The sequence below is a fragment of the Geotrypetes seraphini genome, chromosome 2 (assembly GCF_902459505.1).
Source record: "Geotrypetes seraphini chromosome 2, aGeoSer1.1, whole genome shotgun sequence".
Taxonomy (NCBI): Eukaryota; Metazoa; Chordata; class Amphibia; order Gymnophiona; family Dermophiidae; genus Geotrypetes; species Geotrypetes seraphini.
In genome coordinates, this window is record NC_047085.1 from 431,195,592 (window position 1) to 431,216,106 (window position 20,515).

The window sequence follows — 20,515 nt, forward strand, 5'->3', positions numbered from 1 at the left end:
AATATATGATGTTGCAGTAGTCGAGCATGCTTAAAATGGAGGCTTGTACCAGTAAACGGAATGAAGATGCATCGAAGTACTTTCTGATGGTTCTTAGTTTCCATAATGTCAAGAAGCCTTTTCTAACCAATAGTTCCGTGTGTGCCTCTAGGTTAAGGTATCGGTCCAGGGTCACTCCCAGAATTTTTATAGAATCGACAATAGGAAAGACTTGACCATTTAAGGAAATTGAAGAATCTTTGAGTTTGTCATTCGGGCTCGCTAGGAAGAATATGGTTTTTTCTGAGTTGAGTTTCAATTTGAATTTGGCCATCCATTGATCTATTTGCTTTAATATAGATGCCAGATGGTACTTCGTCTCAGAGGACAGGTTTGTTAGGGGAAAGACTAGGGTGATGTCATTGGCATAGATATAAAATTTGACTTTTAAGCTTTGCAATAGGTTCCCCAATGAGGCTAGGTAGATGTTAAATAGTGTAGGGGATAGGGAGAACCCCGCGGGACTCCATATGAGTTAACCCAGCTGAGGGATTGTTTGTTGTCACTGTAAACTTGGTAAGATCTTTTACTCAAAAAACCCTGGAACCATTTTAACACATTACCCGAAAGTCCAATTGACTCCAGGCATTTGATTAGGACGACATGATCGGCTAAGTCGAAGGCGTTACTTAAATCAAATTGCAGGACTAGTGCACTTGTACCCTGACTAAATAAGCTATGAAGGGAATCTAGCAGTGAGGCAATAACTTTTTCTGTGCTAAACCTAGAACGAAAATCTGACTGGTTGTCATGCAATATGCTGAATTTATCCAGATAGGTTACTAAGTGTTGGTTAACCAGACCTTCCATCAGCTTTATAAAAAATGGAATGCTCACGATGGGTCTATAGTTCGATGTCAACTTAATAGATTCCTTGGGATTTTTTACGATCAGGGTGATCAGAATCTGGCCTAAGGCCTCGGGAAAAATGCCCGACAGTAGTAATGAAGAAAGCCAGTTATGTAATTTGGCTTTGAAGGTGACTGGAGCAACTGTCATAATATTTGGTGGGCAATAGTCTAATTTGCAGTAGGAGTCAACGTATTTTGAATAAAATTTGCAGAATTGTTGCCAGGTAGGGGTAGTAAAATTATTTTAGAACATGTCTACCCTAGGTTTGTCTATGTGTTGAGCAACTGGGTAGTTCAAATGATTGGTTGTAGTGACCGAAAGAATGGATCTCAGGTTGATAAGTTTGTTGTTGAAAAACTCGGCTAGCGCATCAGCTGATGGAGGGGAGTCTGAGGTAGGGCAGGATAAGGTCAATATGTCGTAGAGAGTGTTGACTAATTTAAAAAGTTTTCTAGTGTTGGTGTTTGGAGATTGAAATGATCGAACCATTCAAGATACTGAAGGGGAGAGACTTAGTAGATAAAGACAGGTTGTTCACCCTCTCCAAGATAGAGAGAACGAGAAGGCATTCTCTAAAGTTAAAAGGGGATAGATTCCGTGCAAACTTAAAGAAGTTCTTCTTCACCCAGAGAGTGGTAGAAAACTGGAACGCTCTTCTGGAGGATGTTATAGGGGAAAACACCCTCCAGGGATTCAAGATGAAGTTAGACAAGTTCCTACTGAGCCAGAACGTACGCAGGTAAGGCTAGTCTCAGTTAGGGCACTGGTCTTTGACCTAAGGGCCGCCATGTGAGCAGATTGCTGGGCACGATGGACCACTGGTCTGACCCAGCATTAGCAATTCTTATGTTCTTATGTTCTAACACATATTAGTAACTCCCCCCTTAGCGCAAAATTACATTATATTTGTAATAAAATTTGCTATGGGAAGACTGCTCCATTTAGAACCCAGTGAAAGCTCATTTCTTCTGTCCAGGGGAAAAAGACATATCTAAAGCAATCACTGATCCTGAAATCAAAGAACTGCTTACCTTCCAAGCTTAGATCTGGGATCAACAGTATCATTGTTGTATATCTCCAAATAATCAAATAAGCAGTTGATACTATGTTCCAAGTGAAATGCAGTGAACATCAATCTGATGAGGTAACCTGGTTGGACTGTGATAAACCATGTGCAGTTGATACCATGCGGGTAGTGGGTTGTGTGGCCAGGAGATATTATGATTCCTTGTGACGCAGTAAGAGTCTCCCCACAGCCTACACAAGATTAAAAAATATATTACTGACAAAATAGTGATGCTAATGGCAAGAAGAAAGTTCTAAAAATAACCGGCCCAAACAATTTGAAGTATGAAGATCATTTCTCCTCCTAGTATATTAGAATAGAAGTACAGTCCACCATCTTAGTTACTTTCATTCTCTTCACTCTCGTCCTTCCTGCAAACTACACAGATAGTCATTAACCATGGAACTCTTGTTATCTAGAGGGAGGTGGGAAGGTGGGGAGAAGAGTATGAATCTTATCTGAACTGTTTTGGAGATTTACTCCCTCCCTCATCTCCTCCCTACTCCCCACCACATACACAGAGAAAATAAACCAATTTTCAAAGGGCTTATATCATGTGCCTATCTAATGTTGCCAGAGGGAAAAAATAAGTAATTATATAAAACTACTCTAAGAATCCTAGAATTTATTGCAACAAATTAAAATTATATTTCATTTCCTTCTGGAGTAAAAGGGATATGCACTCAAAGTTCTTTAAAATTATGTTCCTATATTCATTTGGATGTCAGTACTGACCTGGCAGAAATTTTGTATCATATTTAATATAATTCTTAGCCAGCCTCACTTCATTAATATTGCAAATGAAAGCTTAGGATATTTTGATATTTTTGATATGTCTCACCAGTGGCATATTGAGGGTAGGGGCGCCCCCTCCCCCACCACCAAAACTGGGACCCCCTGACATCGCCCCCCCCCCCGACACCATGCACCACCACCATCTGATCACCCATCTCCCTCCCATAAAATCCTGGTGGTATAGTGGGCTAGGGCGGTTGAATCAACACCCCCCCCCCCAAGCTCAAGAACCCTCCACCCTCGACACTGCGCCCCATACCTTTCATCGAAAATCAGGCAGGAGGGATGCCCACAACCTCCTGCCTGAAGGGCCGCCTCTTCAAAATGGCAGCCCTTCCCCTCCCAGTGCATCTTGGATGCACTGGAAGGGGTCTAAAGTCCTGATTGGCTCAGGCGCATTATTTGTTATGGAAGCCTAAAGCTGGTCTTCTACAACATTGTTTTATTGTGGCAAAATTTTAAGACTTTATCGTTCAGCATTCCATAACATGTACTATTTAAAGATCAAAGCTCTTACTTTGTTCAGCCGAGCTAAATCTAGCCATGAACCCATAATTTGTTATTGAAGAATCTGTCTGGAATTTGACATAGAGAGATCTTTGTGTTGACTGGGCAGGAAGAGGAACCGCTAGGCCACAGTATTTCCCAATAAGATGTGAATCTGCAGATGATCCATCCCTAACCTGAAAATAAAGCAGATATATTGATTTGTGGTTAACATTACCATGCACAGTCTTATCATTTATAATTTATTTAAATTTGCTAAAACCTGCTTTTCTACTGTAGCAAGTCAAAGCAGGGTACAATAAAACAAAGTAATAATAAGAAACACTATTAATATGCAAAAAGATCACCATTCAAACAAGATAAAACACAGTCAATCAAATTAAATAAAGCAATAGATTATGTGACACAAACATAGAGCTGTCCCAATTGAGGCATGGAAAGCCAGTTAGGGGGGAATTAACAATAAGGCCTCCAAAACCCAGACCAAAAACATAGCTCTTAAATCCTATTTTGAATTCCCAAAATAGGAATATATATAATTGAATATAACACAAAGCATACTTCCTTTGTACCTCATGTAAAAGAACACAGAATTATGGATAACAAAGTTGTTGGGATGACTTGGGATATTGATAAGAAGTTTGATACTTTAATAATAGACAACGTATGCTTATGTTTATTACATGTTATATGCACTATCATTGATCACCTAAAAATATTTTATGTCTCAAAATATGTTCAATTCATGAATATGACTTATACAAAGTGAACATTCAGACCCACAACTTTATCCCAGTGAACAAAGATTATTATGTCTTTTTGTGCTGTGGTAAAGTGTTTAGAAGCAATTTTAGTGGGGTGGTGAACATGTTTGGTTTGTTTTGTTTTTAGTACCCCTCCTGAAGAAGCCAACCGGTGAAACCCGGGTTGGAGGGGTCGGTGAATCTGTTTGCATGTTGTTGTAACTTTAAGGAGGTGCCCGGAGCAGCTGTTGATTGTTTCCCACCATAAACCAAGATAAGTAATTACAGTTTTTTTCTACACAGATTTGGTTTATTGTATGCTCTGTACTGGTTGTGGTGGGTGAGACTGTGAACATTATGATGGTCTCTCCGCACAGCTACTCCGTGATCTTTGTTCACTGGGATAAAGTTGTGGGTCTGAATGTTCACTTTGTATAAGTCATATTCATGAATTGAACATATTTTGAGACTTATAAAATATTTTTAGGTGATCAATGATAGTGCATATATTACATATCACCTTTGATAATTTGATTACCCTCGTTTTTTTTGAGGTATTACATTTTATAGACTGCCCTTCAACGAGCATCACGGCAATTTACAAATTAAAATCGAGAAAGGAAATACATCATAAATAGGAAAGAGAAAAAAAATCATTAATATTTCAAACCCACACAGAACTGCAAAGCAGCAAACTCAGCCATCCTGACCAAACTCTCTTGTAAAAAAGGTTTTGAGAAGAACACGAAATTTAAGATATGGCATCTCAGAAGAGTTTAGAAGGAAGGGCATTCCAGAATGATGGCACCAAAGCGCGCGCACACACACAAAAAGCAGAGTGACATGTAGAAGCGAGTCTAGTCGTGTGCACTGGAAGAGTAGTTAATTGGTAAGAAGAAAAAGATCGAAGTGAACGTATCAGTTAGTATGGGATAATGAAAGAGGTTATGTAGGAAGGAAGACTAGTGTAAGAAATTTGTGCTCTATGAGCTATTTCACTGGGAGCCAATGGTGTTTCAACAGTAGAGGAGTAATATGATCAAAGCAATGAACATGTGTCGGTAGACGGATTGAAGTGTGCTAAATAGTTTGAAGCTTTTTGAGAGATACCAATGGGAGACCCACATATACAATATTACAGTAACCAAGTTTTGAAGCAACTAATATTTAGAAAAGATCACCATTCAAACAAGATAAAACACAGTCAATCAAATTAACTAAAACAATAGATTGTGTAACAGTGAAAACAGCAAGTTGGCACTACTAAGAGAAGTATTCTTACAAAATGACTATTTAGTACTATAGTATATATGGAGAAAGAGAAAGTACCAGTTAAGGTAGATACAGTTACAGGTACAGTTAGATTGTGAATCTGCCAGGACAGATAGGGAAAACACTTAAGAGCAGTGTTCCCTCTAAGCGGGCGGGTGTTGTGAGCAAACTTTTTTCACCGTGAGCCAAAAATATCGGGTGCCAGCAAGTTATGAGCCAACTCGCCCGATTCTCCTCTCGCCGCCCTGCCATCTGCCGTACGCCTCTTCCGATCGTGCGCTGTGACGAGAAACGTGTGCGCTGCGATGTAATATTTTGTGCGCCAGCGCACGCCAGCGCAGCTTAGCGGGAACACTGGTTCAAATGGTTTTATTTATTTCCCCAAATTAATTTTTGTTATACGCATTGAAAATATTTGATATTGCGTTTAAATCAAAATCTCAATAAACTTGAAACGAGTGCCCGTGAGATTGTGGGAGGGTTAAATACTCAAAACTTAGAAGTTTTTGCTACGCCAGCTTTCTGGTATCTTTACATACAGTGGCGTACCTAGCATATGTAACATCCGGGGCCCATCATTTTTTGGCACCCCCCCCCATCTGTAAGAAAAACATGATTTTTAGTAACAAACCACACGTCACACATGAGTACCTAGGAAAAGGCAGCATCTTACATATTGCAGTGAGCAGTACATCAATACACCCATTGTAAAACTAAACAAGCCAGACCAGCACAGATCAATCCTACACCGTCAATCCTAACAGAAAACCATGTCTTTCGAACACACAGAACACAGAAAACACCTTCGCCTAGTAAGGAATATGTAATCACAAACTAACCCCTCCCTCTTTTACAAAACTGTAGTGTGGATTTTAGCTACGGAGGTAACAGCTCTGATGCTCATAAAATTCTGAGCATCAGAGCTGCTACCACCAAGGCTGGTGCTAAAAACGCTTCACAGTTTTGTAAAAGGGGGGATAAAATAAAAATACATAGACAAAGGTTAAATTGAACCAGCAAGAAGCTGGACTCTGCATTCAATGCTTCACAGAAACAGTGACACATGTCTCCTAAAGCAATAAATAAATAGAAATTTTTTTCTACCTTTGTCTTCTGTGGTTTCTCCTTTCCTCATCTTCTTGTAACTCTCTTCCTTCCATCCACTGTCTGCCGTCTCTCTTCCCCTATATGGCATCTTCTCTCCTTCTATGCCCCTTCCAGAAACTGTATGCCTCCCCCTTCCATCTCTCCTTTCACCCCATTGGTCTGGCATCTCTCTCCTCGCCTTCCCTCTCCCACACCTCTCCTCATAGTCTGGTATCTCCCCTTCCCTGCTTCTCTGGCATCTCTCTCCTTTCCTTTTCTTCCATCTTTCGCTCCCCCTCCATGCTCTCACATCTCCCCCTTCCTTTTCCCTTAGACTGGCATACCTTCCTCCTACGCTCCAAGCCCTGGCATCTCCTTTAATTCCCTCCCTCATCTTCCTTCTCCCTCCAGCTGGGTACCGCAACACTCTTCCCTGCAGCTCTGCACTTCCCCACAATTGCCATGCTTCGGTTCCTCTTCTTCCTTCCTTCCTCCCCCCCCCCCCCCGCGGGACCCTGCGGCACCATCAACTCTTACTCCCTCTAATGTCGGCCCTGCAGCTCCAGACTTCCTCGCACCTTCTCCCCTCCCCCTTTGGATCGCTATTATTTTAAATGTTATAGCCGCGGAGCTGTATCCATCAGTGGAGATGTCTAACCTCGGCCTGCCCCGGAACTCTTACTGCAGCAGCCGCCCGTCTAGGCAGGAACAGGAAGTCACTGTTGCAGTAAGAGTTCCGGGGCAGGCCGAGGTTAGACATCTCCACTGATGGATACAGCTCCGCGGCTATAACATTTAAAATAATAGCGATCCAAAGGGGGAGGGGAGAAGGTGCGAGGAAGTCTGGAGCTGCAGGGCCGACATTAGAGGGAGTAAGAGTTGATGGTGCCGCAGGGTCCCGCGGGGGGGGGGGGGGGGAGGAAGGAAGGAAGAAGAGGAACCGAAGCATGGCAATTGTGGGGAAGTGCAATCCCCCCAATGCGTCCCCTTACCTTACCGACGCGTGTGTGCGCTGTGAAGAGAAACTTTGCGCTGCGATGTAATATTTTGTGCGCGAGCGCAGGCCAACGCAGCTTAGCGGGAACACTGCTTAAGAGTACCTGATTATTCAATGTACTGTATTGTAAACTGCTTTGGGTGAATCTCTTTATGAAAAGGCTGTTAATAAATCCCAATAAATAAAATTAAAAATAATGTAATAAGCAATGCTGAAGCATACAAGAAATTATTCCAATTGTACTGGATGTCACAACCTGATTTAAAAAAATATTGAAGTGCAAACTATTGGGGGCAACTCTGCATGGCATACCAGTAATTCAGGTTCTGAGATGGGCATTAGAGATAAATCTGAGAAACTAGGATAATCTTTAACATAAACTGGCTTAGAAGTGAGGTTTATTTTTTTAAAAGGAATCCCTGTAGATAAAATAGCAATTTATCCACAGAAATGTTTGGAATTTTTATGTTCAGAAATTTATTATTTTATTATTTTTTATGTTCAGAATGTTATTACTGTATTTTAAACCTAAGGGATATAGAGGGAAATATGGTAAACAGCAGGAGACAGGAAGGGAGAGAGAGAGAAATGCTGGACAGCAGGAGGTAGGAAGCAAAACCAGAGGGAGAGATGTTTGGGTAAAGGAGGTTGGAGGAAAGGGAGGAAGAAATGCTAGACAACAGGAGAAAGGAAGGGAAGCAGGAAGGAGGGATCTATGAAGGGAGGTTGGGGTGGAGAAATGTTGGACAACAAGAGGCATGAAGAGAAGCCAGAGGGAAATTTGTTTTGGGTAGGTAGGATGGGGGGGGGGGGGAAATGTTAGATAACACGAGTTAGAAAGAGAAACCAGAGGGAGAAATGTTGGATAACAGTCAGTGAGGGAAACAAGAGGGTAAGATGTTTAAATGGTGGGGTGGGAGGGAGGGAAAGATGCTATATAATAGGAGGGAAGTATGTTGAACATCCAGCATCTCTCCATCCCTCCTCTCCTAATAGGAGGCAGAAAGGGATGAGAGACAGCAGTGGCGTACCTAGCATATGTGGCACCTGGGGCCCATCATTTTTTGACACCATCCCATCTGTATGAAAAACATGATTTTGAGTAATAATCCACATGTCACACAAGAGTGTACCCAGGAAAAGGCAGCATCTTACGTACTGCAGTGAGCAGTATGTCAATAAACCCATTGTAAAACTAAACATGCCAGACTAGTACAGATCAATCCTACACAGTCAATCCTAATAGAAAACCATGTCTTTTTGAACACACAGAACACCTTCGCCTGGTATGTAATCACAAACTAACCCCTCCCCCTTTTACAAAACTGTAGTGTGGTTTTTAGCCATGGTGGTAACAGCTCAGATGCCAAAGCTAAAAAACGCTCTAGTTTTGTAAATGGGGAGATAGAATAAAAATACGTAGACAAAGATTAAACTGAAGCACCAAGAAGCTGGACTCTGCATACAATGCAACACCACAGAAACAGCAATGCATCTCCCCTGAGAGACAGACATCTTGGAATCGGAGAGTGGAGGGGAGAGTGTGATAGATGCTGGACAATTGGAGTGAATAGAAAAAGGAATGATATTGGACTCAAGGGAGGGAAGAGAGAGGGAAATGTTGAACTATGGGGGAGGATGACAGGGAAGAGAAAAAGAGATGCTGGGCTGACAGGATGAAGGAAACATGGGCCAGGGACCTGTCAAGCTTCAAGGGTGTGAAGAGAAGGAGAGGGAGGAAATGCTGGTCTACAAGGGTGGAGCACGGAATAGGGAAAAGAGATGCCAAGAATGGTGGCAAGGGGGTTGTCAAGGAGATGAGTGAGTGGAGAATAGTGAATACAGAGGATAGAAATGTGGTAATGGAAAATAGGTGAAAGATAAATGGGAATAGGGAAAAGAGATGCCAAGAATGGTGGCAAGGGGGTTGTCAAGGAGATGAGTGAGTGGAGAATAGTGAATACAGAGGATAGAAATGTGGTAATGGAAAATAGGTGAAAGATAAATGGGAATAGGAGGCTGGGGAAATGGGAGAGCTAGGGGGTGAGAGAAGGAGATGGAAAGTTGATAGATAGGTGAAAAGTAGAAAGAAGTAGGGTGAAACTTGAGTAAACAGAGGCAAAAAAACAAAAACGGAAAAAAATAGCTAAAATGGAAAAATCAGTATGTCAGAGACAGCAATATTCAGGGAACAAGGCTGGAGGAGAAATGAGAATTGAAAAAAGAAACAACAGCCACTGGAAACAGAAGAAAGACAGGAAAGTAGACAAGTAACTGGAACCAACGTAATAGAACATGAAACCGTCCAGAAAACAAAGGTAGAAAAAAGTGTTTTATTTGAAATTTATTAATTGAAATACTGTATATACTCGAATATAAGTCGATCAGAATATAAGTCGAGACCCCCTTTTTCCCCCAAAACAGGAGGAAAATGGTTGACTTGAATATAAGTTGGGTGACTTAATATTCAAGTGTCCTGCCCTGTCACGCTCAAGCAGCCCCTTTCCCTCCATCCCTTCCATGTCAGGCTCTGCACCCAGCACCTTTCCATCCTCCCCTCCCCTGTCAGGCTCTGTACCCAGCACCCTTCCCCTTCCAACCTCCCGTCTCATGTCAGGCTCTGTACCCAGCACCCTTCCCCTTCCATCCTCCCCTCCCATGTCAGGCTCTATACACAGCATCCTTCCCCTTCCATCCTCCTCTCCCCTGTCAGACTCTGCACCCTCCCTCCCAGGCTCTGCCCTATCTTCATACCTCTGCTGATCTAGTGGAGGTGCAGCGGGTATGAGCAAGCTTTCCAAACTCTTTCCCCACTGCTAACCGGCTGCTTGATCCAATTTCTTCATCTGAGCTGCACGAGCAGCAGTGCAATTTGGCGCTGCTACTCGGTGCTGAGCGGCTTCCTTACTGGCTCCCGTGAATTCTCTTTCATGTCTATGCCCATTTGAGACAGTGGCTATGGACTTTGTGGAGCCATTAGAGTTAAAGGCAACAAAAATATCCTGGTCTTCTTACATAACATGAAGATCACTACAGTAGCTGGGGCCTGTGGGAAGTCTTTTCCTACATGAGAATTCCAATGACCAAAGGACAATAATGGAACTAACTTGTACAAATTTGGTTATTCAGTAAGCAGTTTAATTTATTTTTGTGCATGACCTTATGAGTCAAACAATATAATAGCAGATCTTTGTGTCTATTTTAAAATAATTTTGTGCCAGGTTTGGGTTGGGGGATGGGCTTACTCTTTCACATGCCCCCCTTCCCCACACATACACCAACCATTTCTGGTGATCTCATAATAATGATTAGTGCATGTTATCTGCCACAGGGCCCATTTTATTTCTATGAGCCCTGCAGCAGATAACATGCACTAATTGTTAGTAAAAAAACCTCCTTTATGTTTGGGCTACAAGATACACTTAACAATAGGCATCTCGCCACTGGCAAAAAATTTCAAGAAAACAAATGTTCCTTACCTCTACATAATTAGAGCCACAACTAGTGCTATTCTGAATGTTGAAGGTGATAAAACTGAGATGAGCGACATTCCCTTCAGGCTGTGTGATTATCCACTCACACGTCTTCTCATGAGGATATGATCTGGGATAGTATGGAGAACGGATTACCCCTTCCCCGGAATGCTGACCTCCACAGGCTGCAAGGAGAACCCAGACAGTGTTAAAATGAATTGCTGATCCTACAGCTTTTGTCCCTTTAGAACTTTACTCGCATTGAAGTGGCCCAGTTTCAATTCCAGGGCGGTGTAGAAGATATTAATGTAGTATACAAGAACCACTCTGCCCTGCCCTTTACCAACAATCAAACAGAAAATCTATCACTTTTGTGTTTAGAAACAAAGTAGTTCAAGTGATATCTAGATATAAAAGGAGAACAACAAGAAAATAAGGTCTTTATTTAAAGCAAAAAGGTTCCAACAAGGATCCCAGTTTCAGAGGTTAGAAGACCTTTTTGCTTTAAATAAAGACCTTATTTTTTGGTTGAAGAGACATCCCCCTTGGCTTTTTCTTGTTGGTCTGTTTGTATCTCAAGGTGAGGGGCTCTTCTGCTGGTCTGCCTATCCTCTATAATAAAACCCTAAGCGCACATGCGCACTTAGGGTTTTGTGATCCCTGCCACCGTGCTGTGTCCCTCCGCGCCAAATGCCATTTCTGGCACGTGGGGTGGCTTGCGACGGCGATTTCAGTGGTGGTTTGACTCCCGTGCTGCCGAGACGCCTCTTCTCACCCCCTGACCAGCAAACGCAGCAGCTGGGGGGCATTTGCTAGGCCGGCCCACTTTGATAATGTGAGGTGGGCTGGCCTAGCAAAAGCCCCGAGGTTGCCACGGCTAGCGGATGCTGGACAGGGGGAGCAGGGAAAGGAGAAGGCCTACTGCTGGGCAGGGGGATCAGGTAAGAGGTGTTGCTGGATGGGGGGGGTGTAAAAGGAATGGAGAAGGCCTACTGCTAGACAGGGGGAGCAGGGTAGGGCTGCTGCTGGACACGGAGGAGGTAAAAGGAAGGGAGAAGGGCTACTGCTGGACAGGTGGTGGTGGTGGCGGACAGCTGAGGAAAGAGAGAGACAGAAAGAAAGAAAGACAGACAGAAAGCAGTCAAGGAGAGGGAGAGAGAAAGAAAGAAAGACAGACACACACATCTATTCTAGCACCTGTTAATGTAACAGGCTTAAAGACTAGTCTAGATATAAAAGCCAAGAAACCAGTTGTAGCTTACACATTTGTATTGAATGAACAAAATATATTTGAGAACTAGCCGCAAATATATTGCTAATCCAATGAAATATATCACTCAAGGGTTTAATACAAAGGTTTGTAGAGTCCAGGTACATATGAAGACAGGAAGAAGTATCATTACAAAACTGAGAACATAAGAATTGTCATACTGGGACACACCGAAGGTCCATCAAGCCCAGTATCCTGTTTCCAACAGTGGCCAACCCAGGTCCCAAGTACCTAACTAGATCCCAAATAGGCTCATTGGACGTTTTGTCTCACTTTAGTTTTTCAATATGTTTATATCTGCAAATCTGTCCATGACGTGACTTCTATAAAGGTAGGAAGACTTTGCAATTTTTGACTAGATTCAGCAAATGGTGCCCAAGTTTGGGTGCTGAAAAAAAAATGAGCACTGAGCACTGTTCTATAAATCAACACTCCAAGTTGGGTGCTGTTTAGAGAATGGTGCTTGGTGCCAGGATCTATGCCCAATGTTGAGGTTTAAACCAGCTAAAACATGGTGTAAATCCTTGAGTCTAAATTAGGCACGGATCCCTGAATTCTATAATTCCGCGTGCATCTTTTGTGAATGCCTAGACCCTCCCAAGCCCTTCTCATGGACATGCCCCCTTTTCAGTTGCATGTTGAAAAATTTACATGTGCATCTTAATAGAATAGGACACATGCATGCATTCAGTTTGTAGCCAATTAGTACCAATAGATGATTTGCTAATTGACTTGTCTGGCCAGTTTAGTTGCATGCTTATTACCCAATTAAATTGCATTCTCAAATTGGGCATGCAATTTTGAGCACTATTTATAGAATTTGGGGTTAATTCCTAGGCCCCAATTCCAAAATTGTATTTTTGTCAGTTATACGTGCGAGTATCAATAACTCAGAAGCAGTGAAAAATCCAATATGGCTTTGGTTGAGGCTTTTCCTTCCAGTGGTGGTCTACTCGTGTTGTAGCTTTTTGTACTTTTTACATGATCCATGTGAATGTGTTTTATATACATGCTAGTCTTTAAGCCCGTTATATTAACAGGTACTAGAATAGATGTTTGTGTCTGTCTTTCTTTCTCTCTCTTTCTCTCTCCTTGGCCACTTTCTGTCTGTCTGTCTTTCTTTCTTTCTGTCTCTCTCTTTCCTCAGCTGTCCACCATCACCCCTTGCTTGCTACCCCTGTCCAGCAGTAGCCCTTCTCCCTTTCTTTTACCTCCCTTGTGTCCAGCAGCACTCCCTTCCCTGCTCCCCCTTTCCAGCAGCAGCCCTTCTCCCTTCATTTTACCTCCCACCTGCCCAGCATCACCTCTTCCCTGCTCCCCCTGTCCAGCAGCACTTTTTACCTGCTCCCCCTGTCCCTCTTCCCTGTTCCCCCTGTCCAGTATCACCTCTTCCCTGCTCCCCCTGTCCAGCAGCACTCCTTACCTGCTCCTCCTGTCCCTCTTCTCTGCTCCCCCTGCAGCCAGCTTCCTGGTGTCTTTGAATCGCTGATGCTCCTCTTCAAAGCAGCCTACACCTCAGTAGTACGTTCCCTCTGACGCGATTGCGTATGTCAGAGGGAACGTGCTACCGAGGTGCAGAGCGGCCTGCAAGGTCCCTACAGCTGGCTGCGATCCTTAGTAGGCTGCTTTGAAGAGGAGCAGCGCCGTCGGCAGCGGTTGGTGAGTGAGGGTAGGAGGGGAGAGTCGCTGGCATGTTCCCTGCCTCCATATTCCAAAATGGAATTCGGCACGGAGGGACACAGCATTGCGGCAGCTAGCACAAAATCCTAAGTGCGCATGCACGCTTAGGGTTTTATTATAGAGGATGAGTGCCTACATGCATAAATGGCCTCTTACAGAATACTGACTAGTTTGATGGATGTATTTCTCCAACGAGTGCATGAATAGATGGAATTTGGATGGAATACGGGCAGAGTGCACATGTACGAGGGGTAGCTGAAAAGTTCTCAGCCCAACCAAGAAGAGAATGATCTGATCCCATGAAACCAGCAGGTTATTCCACACTTTTCTTGACACTTTTCATTTCAATTATATAAAATGAAAGAAATGGTGTCAAGAAAAATGTGGAATAATTTGTAAGTTTCATGGCTCCATATCATTCTCTTCTTGGCTGGGTTGAGAACTTTTCAGCAGCCCCTCATATAGCCATAAATTATGGAATACTATTATTCTATAAAGAAACAAATTCTCAGGGAGCAAACACTCAAATAACCTTCATTAATAATAACCTGTTTGCTGTAACTTTGCATTAGAACAAGACAACTAAAATATAAAAAAATTAAACAACTAAGGGCCTCATATTTTAAATGCAAGTCTCATTTCTACCAAAAACTTTCCATTCTTTCTCCTGAAGCAATTTTGGGATGTGAAATGAGAGGCCCTTGGGGTTGTGGAACTTTATTCTGTGTGATATACTGTTCAGTGGATATCAAGGGAGTGATTATGAAGAATGAAGATGTTATTACAGTATGAAGTGTTTGTATTTCGATGTCTCAGATAAGTTACATTAGGTTCTTGATGTTTTTGAGCTTTTGAACTGTTTTTGAATCTGAATAGTAACTCTTTGTGATTAACAATTGAAAACTAAAAGTGAATCTTCTTTGTCCTAGAATAGGGTTACACAATTGAGTGTTTGTTATCTATGTTTGTGTTGAGTTTCTGAATCAGTTTTTTTTTCCACTTGGCACTTTTATGATATCATTTTAAGTCTCCAGCTGCCTTTTGGTAAAAAGGAGATGTTTAATTTTTGTACTTTAGTGTTCACATATACTGTACATCTTTGAGCAGGCATTTATATCTGCTATAGGCTTGATGAACATGGTTGTGTCTAGATGCATGCGGACTCTCTGCTTCTTGTACTAGTATACCGGATGAGCTAGCCACTACCGCCTCCTCTTGAGCAGGCGGTAGTTTTTCAGCCAGTGCAGGGTTAGCGCGTGATTAAAAGTCACCGCGGCTTCATAAAAGGAGCCCATAGTAGATGACATTAGATAAAGACCCGAACCTTACCCATCCATCCAGCCTGCCCAACCTTACCCACTCTTTAAATTACTGATTTCATTTAAATTTTCCTTCTTCTTAGCTATTGCTGGACCAGAACCCAAAGCTCTGCCCGGTACTGTGCTTAGGTTTCAACTACTGAAGTCTCCATCAAACCTCACTCCAGCCCATCTAAACCATCCCAGCCATCGAAGCCCTCCCCAGGTGCCAACTTTTTGTTTTTAATATATAGAATAGGCTTGAACCATTAGGAGGTGAGCAACAAATTTATAAGCTGTCTATAAATGTAATATAGTTACTGGAAGGAATAATGAAATAAAATATTATTTTTCTTGGGTCCACACCCTGAAGCAGCAAATAGTTCTTGCGAAACATAGCCCATGTCTGCAAGGCCTTCGTTGAAGTAAGCACAAGTTAAATAAAAGTTTATATACTTCAAATAATATTTGCAATTAAGTTACCCCCCCCCCCCTTTAAAAAACCGTAGCACGGTTTTTAGCATCGGCTATGGCAATAACAGCTCCAACGCTCATAGGATTTCTATGAGCGTCGGAGCTGTTATCTCTGCAGCTGGTTTAAAAATTAAAAGACGGACCAGTGACATGGGCTGTGTTCCCGTGTTAAATGAGTCACTGCTGAGGTACAAAAATATATATAATTCAGAGATTACTTTTATGATGCAAATTGTTGCTACAAAGGTTTTGAGCAAGACGATTAGTGTTGGGATTTGCTACTGTTATCAAAGAAACTATATAGCATCTCAGCAAGTCTTTCCTGCACATTGCAACAAAAATTTGATGCTCAAAAAAATGAGACGCTGTGAGCTCTGACAGCCATTCTACAAGCTCTTGATGCCTTCTGAAAGCATAACAGCATGTGCTTTTCATACTCATTCCCTTTGCCGACTATTGACCACAGCATTGCATATTTATCCTCAAGGGAGAATTTGCAAGCTCTTCCGTTTTACCCAGAGCTTCCACATTTGCTAACTTATGAACAGCTGGTAAGAAGGTATGTAATAAGAGAGAATATAGCATTCTTCAAAACTTTCCTCCTAAGAAACTCCAGGACATGAGCATTCCTCCCAAGGGTTTCAAATCCAGTAGCCTTCAGAAGGAGAACAATCAATGGGACACTGTCTTATGCTGCAATGACAGAACAGATCAAATTGGAGGGGTAGTTGTGCTATATGCTATAGAGGGAATTGAGTGAAACATAGAGTAGTACGAAGTCCTCAAAGATAGAATTCCATGTGTGAAGGGAAGGGGTATGTATACTGGTAGGGCTGTACTACCCTCTGCCAGAACAGATGAGCAGACAGATGAAGAAATATTTACAGAAATTAGGAAAGCTGGCAAATTGGGCTGCAGTATAATAATGTGTGATTTTGAAGGCTGCATTTGAAGTTGGTGTCAGCTTTCTATCCCTTGGAAACAGCTCTGCGAAACCAGGAATCCCTGTTGGGATTTGTCAGTTTCTCTGTGATTTTGGCCCGTTGGATCTGAGATAAGTGAACAATTTTTTTTTTGTTTAATTCTTTATTGATTTTCAAATTTTGACAGTGCAATGTGACTACTTGCAGAATGTGCTTCTTGCCGCAGAGGCACGTCCTGTAGGCAGTCAGTAGACGCTGGCGCCTCTCCTCCTCCCCGGCGTCTCATGGCACACCTGGAATTTCCCGCAGCACACAGTTTGTGATACCCTGCTCTAGTTGCAGTATCTGTTTGAGAAACTGCCATTCCATAAAAGAACCAGCTTGTCATCCTTCAGGCACAAATCATTTATTTTAGGTTGTTTTCCCCACATAGCAGCAGTAAACTACTGTATATCCTAAGCTTATTCTATTGGATCCTTGGCTCAGACTTCTTATCAAATTTCACCATCTTATGCATTTTCAATTAACCAAAGTCAAGCAGCCTATTGCACAAGAAACTTTAACTCTGAGAAATTATAGATGAATTGCACAGACTTTGGGAAAGGTCAAATTTTCTGTTTTGTGGTGGCTGAACCATAAAGTCTTCAAAGTTAAAAAGAGCCTCGTTTCACTGGAATTGACGCATGGTCTGGAGTAGTGACAAACTAAAAACGCAGCCAAGATGAGCATGCAAGAAAAGCTATACACCACAAGCATCTGACTGGCTTGCTCTGTGGGATGTCTTTTATAGCCGATGAAACATATACAGAGGCTACTTTTTCTCTTATTTAGGTCAGTGTATTAGGGGACATACACTACATCATTTAAATCTATGTATATTCCCAGCCATAAAACCCATCTATGACTCAGTTGTGTATGTTTAGGTACCTACAGCAGAAAAAAAGACGGTATTATTGGGGATTAGATATAGCTGACGCCTTTCTCAGCAGTTCAAAGTGAGTTACATCTAGGTACAATAAGTATTTTGGGGTTATAGAGGTCTCTGGAGAGACACTACCTCACTGGACTGAGTATGAAAGCTGGTATACAAATAAGGAATAAACACTGTGTTACTGCAAATGAAGGATTATAGTGTTATAAAATGCAAGGGGTACCAAGTGTCTCTGAGGCTAAATAAAGCATAGCCCTGCTGGCAAGTTTTGGGGCCCCCTCCAGGAATTACTGTAACATTGGCCCTGGCCATAACTTAATAGAGACCAATCAGAGCTAGAGGCCCATAACGGCAAAAGGAACATACCAAGTCAAAATAAAATGTTGTCTTTCAGGGACTGAGAGAAAGACAGCAGGCAAAAATGTATTTCTCATTTCATAGCATTTGCAACAAGCAGGGCTTGATTAATTTTCTATTTCCTGCCAAAGTCCCTAGTTCCATGCATAACTGACTGAGGATAATGCTGCGCTTCTCAGTACAGCACAAGGACCACAATTCATAGAGCCACTAACAACTAATAGAAGGTTCATATTCATGAGGAAATATTTTAGATTTCATTTTTATTTGTGATTCCAAACAGTCTATGAGGAAGTCCAGGGCCGCCATCAGAAATTTCTGGGCCCCTTACTGAGCAATTCTATTGGGCCCCCCACGCACCCCTTCCCCCCCCCTGACCCCTCCTTCTTCCATGGGCCGAATACACACATACTTTTCTCTGTCGCCGCACTCTTTGACCAAAAGATTTGTAAGCCTGCAACCACGTCAAGGTAGACTCTTTCAGCAGCTCCCCTCCCTCCCCCTTACCTTTGTGGCCAAGTCAAAATGATCTACCAACAATAAAATTTAAAAAACACAAAGCACGCTGTACGCAGAGAAAATGTTAATTATCATTTATATTCCGCGGGTTTTCAAAGAGGTCAAGGCAGATGACTTTATGCAATGTCACCTCAGTAACAACTATACAAAAATAGACAAATATTCCCCCTCCCTTTTTACTAAACCGCGATAGCGGTTTTTAGCGCAGGGACCTGCGCTGAATGCCCCATGCTGCTCTTGAAGCTCATAGGCTCCCTGCACTAAAAAACGCTATTGCGGTTTAGTAAAAGGGGGGCCATAGTGCAAAATATAGACAGCATATATAAATTCTCAAAACGGACACATTTTGATCATTAAATTGAAAATAAAATCATTTTCCTACCTTTGGTAATTTCATCAGTCTCTGGTTGCACTTTATTCTTCTGACTGTGCATCCAATATTTATTCCCTTCTTTCAGCCTCCTGTATGCTTCCTCTCCTCCAGACCTCATTCCGTCCCCAAACTTTTTCTTTGTTTCACCCTGCCCCCTTCTTTCTTTTTCTCTCTCTCCATACCCCCTTCCATTCTGTATGTCTGTCTTTCTCTCTCTCTCCATGCCCCATTTTTCTTTATTTCACCCAGCCCCCTTTCTTTTTTTTTTTTTCTGGCTCCCTGTCCCCCCCTTTCTTTCTTTCTCCTTGCCCTCCCCTATGCCACCACCATTGGGAAAATGCTGCCACCGCCACTGGGGAATAGGCTGGCACTGCCACTATCGGGAACAGGCCGGCGCCGAGTTCGCCCTGCTTCTCTTCCCCGCGGGGCCGACCAACTCTCGCCACTCGACGTCAATTCTAACGTCGGAGAGGACGTTCTGGGCCAGCCAAGCAGCGATTGGCTGGCTCAGAACGTCCTCTCCGACGTCAGAATTGACGCGGGTGGCGAGAGTTAGTTGGCCCCACAGGGAAAATCAGGGAGAACTTGGCACCGGCCTGTTCCCAATGGCGGCGGTGGCACTCAAGTGGCTAAAGAGATGCAGTTTGCCAGCCTAGGGAGAACACTGGAGGGTGGCCAGCTGTGCACCCCCTTGGGGCGTAAACCCAGGGCAGACCGTCCCCACCCCCACCTTGGTATGCCACTGTCTGTACCTCACTCCCTCCCTATGACCAAAAATTCTCCTTTCTTCTATTCCCCGTGTACACAACCATCTCTTTCCCTCCCTTCCTCTCTCCCAAGTCCATGCCTTCTGTGTCCAAAAATGCATTCCCTTCCCCACCTCAGCATCTCTTTCCCTCCCTTCCTCTCTCCCAAGTTCATGCCTTCTGTGTCCAAAAATGCATTCCCTCCCCCACCTCAGCATCTCTTTCCCTCCCTTCCTCTCTCCCAAGTTCATGCCTTCTGTGTCCAAAAATGCATTCCCTCCCCCACCTCAGCATCTCTTTCCCTCCCTTCCTCTCTCCCAAGTCCATGCCTTCTGTGTCCAAAAACCCATTCCCTCCCCCACCTCAGCATCTTTCCCTCCCTTCCTCTCTCCCAAGTTCATGCCTTCTGTGTCCAAAAACACATTCCCTCCCCCACCTCAGCATCTATTTCCCTCCCTTCCTCTTTCCCAAGTTCATGCCTTCTGTGTCCAAAAATGCATTCCCTCCCTCACCTCAGCATCTCTTTCCTTCCCTTCCTCTCTCCCAAGTCCATGCCTTCTGTGTCCAAAAACCCATTCCAACCCCCACCTCAGCATCTCTTTCCCTCCCTTCCTCTCTCCCAAGTCCATGCCTTCTGTGTCCAAAAACACATCCCCCCCACCTCAGCATCTCTTTCCCTCCCTTCCTCTCTCCCAAGTCCATGCCTTCTGTGTCCAAAAACACATTACCTCCCCCACCTCAGCATCTCTTTCCCTCCCTTCCTCTCTCCCAAGTCCATGCCTTCTGTGTCCAAAAACACATTCCCTCCCCCACCTCAGCATCTATTTCCTTCCCTTCCTCTCTCCCAAGTCCATGCCTTCTGTGTCCAAAAACACATTCCCTCCCCCACCTCAGCATCTATTTCCCTCCCTTCCTCTCTCCCAAGTCCATGCCTTCTGTGTCCAAAAACACATTCCCTCCCCACCTCAGCATCTCTTTCCCTCCCTTCCTCCCTCCCAAGTCCATGCCTTGTGTCCAAAACGCACTTCCTCCCCCTTTTGTGTTCCCCGTTTGCCTCCCAGCCCATCTTAGCAACTTTCTCAGCAAAATGTAGCTCGAGCCGTGTAGGCTTGTC

General features: G+C 43.3%; 1 protein-coding gene across 2 annotated transcripts in view; it reads right to left on the reverse strand.

Annotated features, from left to right (window-relative positions):
• Nucleotides 1-20,515, reverse strand: part of CUBN (cubilin) — a 494,825-nt gene that overhangs the window by 397,182 nt on the left and 77,128 nt on the right. For both annotated transcript variants that reach the window (XM_033931276.1, XM_033931275.1), the window contains exons 19-21: nucleotides 10,837-11,015; nucleotides 3,270-3,435; nucleotides 1,923-2,148 (exon numbers count right to left, since the gene is read on the reverse strand). In XM_033931276.1, coding sequence (XP_033787167.1) covers nucleotides 1,923-2,148; nucleotides 3,270-3,435; nucleotides 10,837-11,015 — 571 coding nt within the window. The remainder of the gene's footprint in view (nucleotides 1-1,922; nucleotides 2,149-3,269; nucleotides 3,436-10,836; nucleotides 11,016-20,515) is intronic.